The following is an 11,397-nucleotide window of genomic DNA, read 5'->3' on the forward strand; positions in this document are numbered from 1 at the left end:
TTCTCCAAGAATCGCTTTTTAGACTATATTCTTTTACCTCAATTTGAAGTGAAAAGTCATCTCTGCCAATGATAAAAATAACGACTACCTTATAATCATCATGGAACTCATCATATCCAAAACCATATACGGAATACACGAAATTAGTTTTAGTTTTACGATCAGACAACTTCTTATACTTTCTAATTGATGGATTCCATAGAAAGAATTCCTTCAGCTGACTAACAAGACAAATCAATCCATTCACAGAACCTACCATATAAAAACAACATGGAACTTGCCTGGGATAATCCAAGTTGTTTGCCCTGATCGATGAGTTATTAAATAAAGAGCTAACACTACAATCTCGAAAAGTGTAGGCAGTACGTTCAAACATCATAACCTTATGGCGGGTGTATTCGTTGTTATTAGCATTTAAGCTGAGATGAGTTTTGACAAATTCAGGGCTAGAAATCAAAGCAAGCCAAGATTTTGAAACACACGCGAATTTCAAGAGGGATTTTACCGGAAGCCTCGAAAGGATTTCGGTAACAAGTTCTTCTGGCAGAACAGGAATTGAATTTTCCATGGTTGTTGATGAAAATTGAGAATTGATTTTACTTATATGAATCTCTCTGTACTAAAACCCTATTCGTATACAACTCCTTTTATCAATTTATTTCCGTTAATTCCTAATAAGAGTCAAACTAATTAATGTTTCCCATAAAATTTTTAATTATTTTGAAATAAAATTTACATAATTAGAAATTATATAAAACAGTTAATAATTCAAAATAAATGTGTCTAAATAAAGGTGTAGCGCACAATATTTCGTAATTCTTAGACTTCTCTTTATCCCCAAATAGGAAAAAATTACTTGGATGGTGCTTTTTAATAAATAATTACTGATTTTAGCGATATTTTTTATTTATTACCATTTATAGCAATACATAACAATACTATGTTAAATTTGCAATATGTATTAAAAGTGAATTAAGTATGCAATATATATGTATTATAACTGTTTTTAAAAATATATTATGCTTGTTTGGTAAGAAGTTGACACATTGTATTATAAGTGTATTAAAATGTGTGATAAATGCATTATCCATCAATAAAACTTGTATTATATGTGAATAATAAATTGTTCTTAGTAATATGTATTAAAACTGTATTATAAATGTATTAAAAGTGATCAAGTGAAAAAAAAATGGTATTGCTATAAATGGTAAATATTTTTTACTTATAGTATATTTATGTAAGTTTCCCAAAATAAATAATACACCAATCTTTAAAACTTTGTATTATCATATGCTTTCCGGTAATATCGAAAAAAAATAACTAATACACTCAGTCGGTTTTCAATGATTTTCGGCTAATAAGTCATATTTGTTCCTATTTGTGTTTGGGTCTATATGCAGTGGCGTATGCACAATTTTTTCTAAGCGATGTCATCATTAAAAGGACAAAAATGGCTCAAGAAGAAAATCAATGAAAATTTTATTTTAGGCCTCCAAAAATTTGAGGCCTCTTTTAATTAGATAATAGTATAAAATTTTAAATTAAACCATTCACATCTTCATAATATTAAATAAAGTTTTATACAACATTATTCAACATGAGATTGCATTGCAAATAAATGATTAACATCTTTAAAAAAAATGTAAAAAATAAAATTATTATTATGAACATATAAGAGTAAAAATTCAAGCACATAATAATAAAAAAATAGAATAGCAAAAAAATACTAACCTGATGTGGAGATTCGAGAGGCAAATAACAATGATTGATGAACAAGAACGGAACAAGTATACTAATACAAGGATTTAAGGAATCAACACTTTTTTTTTTTTTAACTATAACTCTAATTGATAAAGGAGATTTTGAGTTTTATATTAATTCTAAAAATAAAAAAAAGTTGTTAGATTTTGAATGAATTTAAGTGGGTGGGTAGGTTTTCACTGAAGGGACCTATTGTTTTGAATTTAAAACAAAAAATTAATAATTTTAAGAGAAGAAAAATTAAAATGTGAATAAAACAAACAGAAAACGTGAATAAAAAACAGAGAAAAAAAAACGTCCCCTTGAGAATCGAACCCGTGACGTCGTGCAAAGAATGTGGTGTGTCCATTTGAGATAGCCACATTATGTTGCAAGGAGTGTCCTGTAAAGTCTTTTACCCTTTAGTTTTTTTTTATTTTTAATATAGGTATATTTGGTAAAAAAATTCGACAAAGCCGTGTCACGTGACACACCTTAGATGTGCCTAAATCTGCCCCTGTCTATATGGACAAGGTGTGCTATTCCAATGGACAAATAGTAGTTATGGATCCTAACGAATCGTTTTTGAGATGTTGGGTTAGTATAGAGGATAATTGATCTCCTCGGGTTGGTAGCCCAAATGAAACAAGGATATTCTACCTATTAGTAGTCCAATGAAGTTTTCCATTCACAAACTTACCTGACTGTTATTATGGCACCAAACATCGATAATTATCAACATTTCTTTGCAAATCACTCTATAGATTATACTAGTAAAATTATCCACGCCTCGCGCGGGAATTTAATATCACGGAATTTATAAAATAATACTTATAACCTATCAGTCATTAAAACTAAAACAATATATTATCTTACATACAAGATTACGTAGTCACGAACATTAATAATTTCATAATTTATCATTTTGCTTCCAGGAAGTGTTATAACAACAGAATGAAAATAGAAAGGAAAAAATCGAGCCCACTGAGTGCACAATGTCCCCTTAATGAAATTAAACCCCTCTAGTACCCGAGGTTTAAAGGAATAAATCATCACTGGATAGAACGATTCTATTCACCAGTGTATTGATTCAAAAATAACGTTGTTAGTGAGCCACTCAACATGAGCAAAGTACATAAATATTTAATTGTGCAGAAGAAGAAAAAGAAGAAGTTCAGAATTTTCGTTGTTTTAAAATGAGAGAAAAATCCCTCTATTTATATACAACAAAGGGTAGTGTGAACAAATACTTATTGTGCCTTATCGGAAAGGTCACAACTCTTTGAAAAAGTTACAACCTTTCGGAAAGTTCACAATCTTTCATAAAAGTCACAACTTTTCATAAAAGTCGCAACTCTTCGTAAAAGTCGCAACTTTTCATGAAAAGGGAAGGATAGTTTTGGAAATAAATAAATTAAAAGGGAATCCTGATTTGTGGTGGTGCCACGTAGGCGGGCCTAAGGTTCTCTTATATATATACTAGTAAAATTACCCACGCTTTGCGCGAGAACTTATAAAATAATACTTTTAACCTATCCGCCATTAGAACTAAAACACTATATTATCTTACATACAAGATTACATAGTAATGAACATTAATAATGTAAAGGAAAATATAACATCTTATCATTTATCCTTCAAACAATCTTCTTTAATTTGATTTTATAATTTATCCTTTTTCTTCCGGGAAGTGTTACTATTTGATATTTTTTGAGGAATCAAATGAATATCAACCTGAGATAATAAATTTTCTAATAAATGAATAATCGTTGGTGAAAGGATAAATAAATTTTAAAAGGCTTAAAAAAGTGAACAAATATTCTAATTCTAACGTGTAAAAAGTTCAACACTACCTTTTGCTTTACATATATATCATTTTAAAATTTCTCATTTAAATGTATCATAATTAATTATTAAAATGAAAAATTAAAGGGAGAATGTACCATATTGGACAACAATTGAACTTATTATATATACTTGAAAGGGAAAAATATTACACAAAACTATTCAGTTTGTTTGAGTGTTTTTTAATAATCAACATAACGGGCTGATGGAGTTCAATTTGAAACTACACTTCTATTCCAATCGCAGTGTCGAGAAACACATTTACTACTTCAAGAAAAATATTTACAACTTGTAGTAAACTTGAGAATCTATCCATATTTCATATCGAATATGAGAAATTAATTTATTTTATAGTTATTCATGTCTATGTGCAGAAGAAGAAGAAGAAAATCATATTTTTTGTTGTTTGAAAATGAGAGGAAATCCCTCTATTTATAAACAACAAAATGTAGTATGAACAAATACTTATTGTGTCTCATCAGAAATGTCACAACTCTTTGGAAAAGTTATAACCCTTCGGAAAGGTCACAACCTTTCATAAAAGTCATAACTTTTCATGAAAGTCACAACTTTTCATAAAAGTCATAACCTTTCATAAAAGTCACAACTTTTCATAAAAGTCATAACTCTTCATGAAAGTCACAATGTTTCATAAAAGTCACAATTAAATAGCAGGAAAATTAACAGAAATTGCAGAAAAGCAGCAATTCAGATTTTTGTAAATTAAATAGCAGGAGAGCAGAAATTCAGATTTTTGTAAATCCTACTCAGTACTCCCTCTCACTCAGTGTCTTATCATGTTTATCTCAAGAGTTTAACCTGTTTTTTCCCTTTTTTTATTTTATTTATTTAGTTGCCACCCCGTTCATCTCTTTTTTTTTTAACCTGTAGTCTTAATAACTTCTTCTTTAACCCCACCCCGGAGATGGCCAACAAGACTTCCTGAGATTTTTGCGGACTTTTTAAGGCCTTTAAAACATCCTAGGAATTTACAGGTTAATCCATCGTTGTTATCAAGAAGTTAAAAGCCTAACCATATACTAAGGGTAGTTCATAACTTAAATAAAAACATATTAACATAACTTGAATACAAACATAATTTACATAATTATTTTTAGGGAAAAATACAGGAAAACATAAGAGACTTACATGATTTAGCCGGAGAGGTTTTTCCCTTTTGGGAACCCCGACAGACTCTTACACACTTAAAAACAAACCTTTTACACACTAAATATTACAAGAGGGTTTTTTAGAGATATTTGGATTGGGTAGTGGAAAGGATTTTAGGGAACATTGGCAAGGGGAATATGTTGTGTGTTTTTTCTTTCTTATTTTCCTTTAGTGTGGAGTAGTGTCTTTTTATAGAGGTTGAGAAATACTAGTGGCCAAACGTGGAAAATTACTAATGGCCAAACGTGGCCGACGCACTAAGATAGTGGGATAAAAAGTAGTGGCCTAAACTTGGCCGACGCTTTTGAAGATAAGATCAAATAATACATGCCAGGTACACATTTGGGCCCCATCGTCACATNATCCATATTTCATATCGAATATGAGAAATTAATTTATTTTATAGTTATTCATGTCGAAGAAGAAGAAGAAGAAGAAGAAGAAGAAGAAATTGAGATTTTTGTAAATCCTACTTAGTACTCCCTCCCACTCGGTGTCTTATTTATTTATTTAGTTACCACCCCGTTTATCTCTTTTTTTTAACCTGTATTCTTAATAACTTCTTCTTTAACCCCACCTCGGAGATGGCCAACAAGACTTCCTGAGATTTTTGTGGACTTTTTAAGGCCTTTAAAACATCCTAGGAATTTACAGGTTAATCCATCGTTGTTATCAAGAAGTTAAAAGCCTAACCATATACTAAGGGTATTTCATAACTTAAATAAAAACATATTAACATAACTTGAATACAAACATAATTTACATAATTATTTTTAGGGAAAAATACAGGAAAACATAAGAGACTTACATGATTTAGCCGGAGAGGTTTTTCCCTTTTGGGAACCCCGACAGACTCTTACACACTTAAAAACAAACCTTTTACACACTAAATATTACAAGAGGGTTTTTTAGAGATATTTGGATTGGGTAGTGGAAAGGATTTTGCGGAACATTGGCAATGGGAATATGTTGTGTGTTTTTTCTTTCTTTGGTTTTTCTTTCTTATTTTCCTTTAGTGTGGAGTAGTGTCTTTTTATAGAGGTTGAGAAATACTAGTGGCCAAACGTGGAAAATTACTAATGGCCAAACGTGGCCGACGCACTAAGATAGTGGGATAAAAAGTAGTGGCCTAAACTTGGCCGACGCTTTTGAAGATAAGATCAAATAATACATGCCAGGTACACATTTGGGCCCCATCGTCACATGCATCATTATCACTTATTGACACTTATTGACACAGACTTTGACGCGTGCTTATCAGTTTTTTCCTCTCTAGAGGATAGTGATAAAGTAAGCACTCACACGACAAATATGGGCATACCCACATGGCACACTTTTATTCCTGCTTTAGTTTATTGTCTTTGCCTTGTTTTGTCTTGTTCGTCTTCAGGTATCAAGGTTGTGCAGAGCTATGGAATCAAAACTCATTCCTGAATCATCATCTTCATTAGGATCTTGAGCATCTTGATAATATGAATGTTCTCCATAGTCTTCTTCTCCAGAACTTAGGGATCTGGTTATATTATTACTAGAAGTGTCTCTCCTTGAGCTTGTATTAGTTTTGTCTCGTTCTGTATTTATACGTTCTGTATCTGGTACCAGTCAGTCTCTACTTGGATCTGGATTTTTTGTAGTAATTACATGTTTATCCTGTCCTTGTTGGAAAAACTTTTCCAAAGTCTTTTTTATTATGCTCTCTATTTTATCATTTTTTTTCTTTTTATGGAGCATAGTTTTCTTTGTTATTGTCTCTACCTGAGTAAATGATCTGGGTAACCTTCGTCTTGATGAAGAACCTTCATCTTCACTTTTTGGCAAAGTGACAGCCATAAACAGGTTTGAGGTGTCTTTACTGGCTACCGTTTGAACCGGACTAGCTGCATCTTTATTATCCGATACAGTGGATCTTTTTGCATTCGTTGGGGAATGCAAACCCTGCTCATCCATTTTATCTTGAGATGGAAAACTTGGTTCTGAAGTCTGTGTATTGGTGTGAATCTTCTGAATGGAGTCTTTGCCTTTGAATAACTTTATCTGCTCCATTAATTTAGCATTTTCTTGGAGTAAAGCTTCTACCTTTGCATTTAATCTCTTGAAGGCTTCGGTCATTGAAGAACAGTGGTCGCAGAAGATTATTTTATCTGTGTCTTTTTGGATATTGTATTGCGGGGTCTTTTGTGGATTTTGTCTGAGGGCTGGAGAGATATAGTAATTTGGACTAAGTATCCTTCTTCCATAATCTAACGCTTCAGTGAAATCATTAAAACCTTTTAAAAGAGGAGTTTTAAGTCTGTTTATAGAGTCTAATACTTCTATCCAAGTTTGAAAAATACCATTAGTTTTACCATGTATTACCACATAATATTTAAATTTGTTCTCTCTACTTTTGTCGGTAAAATATTGACATAATGCATTTAATGAGGCTATAAAATATTTACTATCTTTCTTATTATATGTCATCCATAAATTGTCTGCTAAACATTTCTGAGGTTTATCTAACACACACTCTGGTAGTTCTCTAAAATATAAATTTGAATTTGGGTAACATATTAAATTATGTTTACCGAAGTACATACGGTCCATCATTTCTATTGATGTTGTCTGAGGTCTAAACTTCATATTACTTAATAGAGTCTGAGCGTATGTGTCTGATGCTGAGGCTACTCCTTTGCATTTGTCTATTGAGCCTGTTGGTCTCATGCTGAAAACAAATGTATAATTAAGTTATTTTTATATTTAATCTACTTAACTGATCTGCTAGACTGTTATCCTTTCCTTTTATATATTCAAAGATAACATTTGGATAAATAGATATAGTATCCATAAAGTTTAGCCATCGTCTCTTGCTACTAGCCTTCTGGTTGATCTTTTGATGAAATTTAACTATGGCTTCGCAGTCAGTCCGTACTAATATTTCATTTTTATTTAAAACATATAACTTAAAACTATTGAGGCCATATATTATTGCTAAAACTTTTGCATCTATATTGCTCATATTTCCTTTCTCTTTATATTTACCATTTTCATAAGCACAAATCTTTTCTTCTGTCTTATCACTGTATTTATTTGGTCTAGCTTTTAATACAGCTCCCCATCCTTGGAAACTGCCATCTGTTTCAATTATTAGATAATCTGTTTCTAGTGGTATACTTAGTTCTGGAATATTTTTGACTTTTTCTTTAATTTGTTGTACTAATTTAATGTCTTCCATGTTGAAATATTTTTGCCCTTTGCTACCTGTTTTTGAGTATAATGGTCCTGCTAGTCTTCCTAAGTCCTTAATAAAGTTTCTAGCATAATTTACTAATCTTAGGAATTTTTGTAAATCTTTTGTATTATCTAATTTATCAGGCATATCTAATACTTTTGTTGATATATGTGGTTGTAATTTAATTTTTCCTTTTCCTAGTGTTACTCCTAAAAAAATTATATGGTTTTTGCATAATTCCATTTTCTTTTTACTTACTATTATTCCATTTTTCACAAATAATCGAAACACTGTTTGTAGATGTCCTAAATGATCTTTGATGTCTTTACTAAATACTAAGATATCATCTACATATACTAAGACAAACCTTTTATAGTCTCCAAATATAGTATCCATTTTTCTTTGAAATATTGGCGGGGCAGTCTTTAGCCTGAATGACATAGCTAACCATTCAAAATGTCCTTCAGGACAAGTGAATGTTGTCCATTCTATGCTTTCTTCATGCATTTTTACCTGCCAATATCCGAACTTACAATCGAATTTACTAAATACCATTTTTCCTTGGATTCGATTGATTAATTCATTTTTATCCGGTAATTTATATGCATCTGTTCTTGTATTATCATTAAGCCTTTTGTAATTAATTACCATTCTTGCTTTACCTCACACTATCTCACAATGATTTCTAACCATGAATGTTGTTGATCTATGTTTTGACGTAGACCTTCTTATTACTCCTAAGCTTAGTAATTCTTTTATCTGTACACCAAAATTCTCTAAGTCTTGACTAGTTGCTTCAATAGCAACTATTTTTATTATGTACTCAGGGTTTATGATATTTAATTTACATACTACCTTATTATTTTCCCAATATTTTAAAGGTTTCTCTCCTATTATTTCCATTTCGTCTAATATTTTTACTATATTGTCCAAGTCTTTAGGACTTCTAATAGTACCTAGCCTATCGATTCCTGTTTGATAATTATAGAATTCATTTTCTACTTCTATTAGAGTATAATCTTTTTCTCTTATATCATATTCTTCTTCTTCCTCGTATTGTTCCTTATGTCCTAAGTTTTGACAACATTGGCTTTTATCTTTGCAGTCTTTACAACATGTTTGTAAGCTATCATTTTCAGAAGTATTTGTAGATATACCAGCTTGTCTTCCTTTTGTTTCAAATTTAATAGTTTGTACTGGTGTATAAGTCAGATGTTTAAAGAATATTACCCCATCTCATGTAATCAACGTTCCTCCATTATTTTGTATCATAAATTTTAATCCTAATACAAAATCTACATTTATGTTAAGGTCTCGTACCCATATTCTATCAAGTGTGTACATTGGTTTATAAAATTCATTACATGTATTAACAAAACTTACCTGCGTCCTTCCTATATAATGTTGGTATGTATTATATGTTCCATCCATTTGCATTGCTGCAATTGGCTTGTCTAAAGTTCTTATTAAGTTTTGTGGTAAGATCTTTTTGTTTATTATACTACCTATACATCCTGTATCTACCAATGCTAAGGTTTCTAACACAATATCCTGTATTCTAAGTCTAGCTAGTACTTTAATAGTAGTGAATTTTTTATCTTCATTAGATATTAAATTCTCATAATGATTTACCATAGTTTCTATATTCATTAATTCTGCTTCTTGGACAGATGCTTTGCACATCCCCCATTCTTCTGTTCTTTGTACCGATTCTGTCACATTTTCTTCAAGTTTTTGTTTTTCTTTCCCTAACAACATTACCTTTTGTTCTAATTCATTCATTCTACTTTCTAATGTTATTAGTCGTAAGTTTATTGTATCATTATTTATATCTTTATTTTCACGCCCTTCCTTTACTTTTATTTTTAATACATTTTCTATGCACGTGATACATCCTTCTGCATAGCAAAACTTATATTTTGCCCTTTTTTCTCTGCTTGGATACCATCTACATAGAATACATTGGTTACTATCTATTCCTTTATTTCTTTCAAACTCATGAGTACATTCTTGTGAAATATTCATCATTGTACTTATTTGTAATTCTTCTAAGTCTATATTTTTTAACTCTAATCCTATTTCATTTATTAGTTCTTCACTAGCTAAATCTGACTCATCAGACCGTGTTGTTTCTTCTATCTCTACACTTACTATTGAATATATACTTTCATTATCTGACATATAGTCATCAACATTAGTCAAAGTCTCTTGAAAATCTTCTATTAATTGCGAGTTTCTAGTTCTACTGTTATTTCTTTTAGGACACACATTTGCTAAATGTTCTATACTTCCACATGTGAAACATTCTAGCTTATTTTTATAGTTCCTATCGTTTCTATATTTTCTAACATGTCTATCTTTATTTAGATATGGCTTCTTGGCTGAAGATCTTCTTAAATAGTATCTTTATTATTATTATTATTATTATTATTATTATTATATTGCTGATTATAGTAGGGTCTACGCTTCTTGTATCTTTTCTTTGACTTACTTGGTTCTTTATCATAACTTTGGGTTGTATATATAACATTTTTACAGAAATCCATTTCATTCTGCTTTAGTTGTTTTTGTATTTGTATATTTGTACATTTTTCTATTAATATTTCCATTATATGTTGTACTTTGTGTCTTATAGACCATTTACCATTGAGGTTTTGTATTACTCCGTCTCTTTTATACCATCTTTCTTCTATTTCTCTACCTAAAGCTCCTGGTAATTTATTAAATAACTTCTTCCCTAATTCTTCATCAAAAGAATTTCCACTAATTGTGTAGTAATAATAATAATTTTTTAGGAAGTTTTTTATGTGGAACCAACTTGTAATGCTTAAATGTTCTAGTTTTTTAAAGCATTTCTTTGTAGTACTACTAAACCACTATTTGGGTCTTCCTCTGTAATTAGACTATGTATTTTATTTGTAAAATTATATGGGTTTGCTCCCATATTTACTAATGCTTGGAATTCTTGTGGGAAGTTAGATTTATATGCTTCCCATAAGGCTTTTGCAGATTCTCCTAGAAAGGTTTCCATGTATTTATACATTGTTTCTGCATCTGCATCTTGGTATGTTTTTATATAGTCTGCGACTACTAATCCTTTCCATAAGTCTATTACGACATTCCACATTTGAGGATCATGTGCCGCTATGTTTAATATTTTTCCTTTTCTTCCCCTTTCTTGTAACCTAATAGGTTCTTCTATAGGCATCCTTCTACCCATTGGTCTTACATTTTCAGTTAATGTGTCTGGATTTACCCTAAATACTCTTCGTCTTGGTACATTTCCTATACTTGTGTCTATCGTATGTGGTTGGGAAGTTCGTTGGAATGGACTAGCACTTGAACTAGTGGATTCCATAAGTTCTCTTTGACTTATTATAGAATTTCTTTCTATTTCATCTTCGCTATCATATATATTTTCTATTATCTTTTCA

The 11,397-nt window shown here is 30.7% G+C and overlaps 1 protein-coding gene across 1 annotated transcript in view; it reads right to left on the reverse strand.

The window, feature by feature from the left end:
• LOC125871284 (F-box/kelch-repeat protein At3g23880-like) overlaps window positions 1-599 on the reverse strand; it is a 10,823-nt gene extending 10,224 nt beyond the window's left edge. Inside the window, exon 1 of the mRNA XM_049551875.1 lies at window positions 25-599. Within this exon, the coding sequence (XP_049407832.1) occupies window positions 25-568 (544 nt within the window). The 5' untranslated portion in view covers window positions 569-599. The remainder of the gene's footprint in view (window positions 1-24) is intronic.
• Window positions 600-11,397: the final 10,798 nt, after the last annotated feature.

Source organism: Solanum stenotomum, chromosome 7, assembly GCF_019186545.1.
Source record: "Solanum stenotomum isolate F172 chromosome 7, ASM1918654v1, whole genome shotgun sequence".
Classification (NCBI taxonomy): Eukaryota; Viridiplantae; Streptophyta; class Magnoliopsida; order Solanales; family Solanaceae; genus Solanum; species Solanum stenotomum.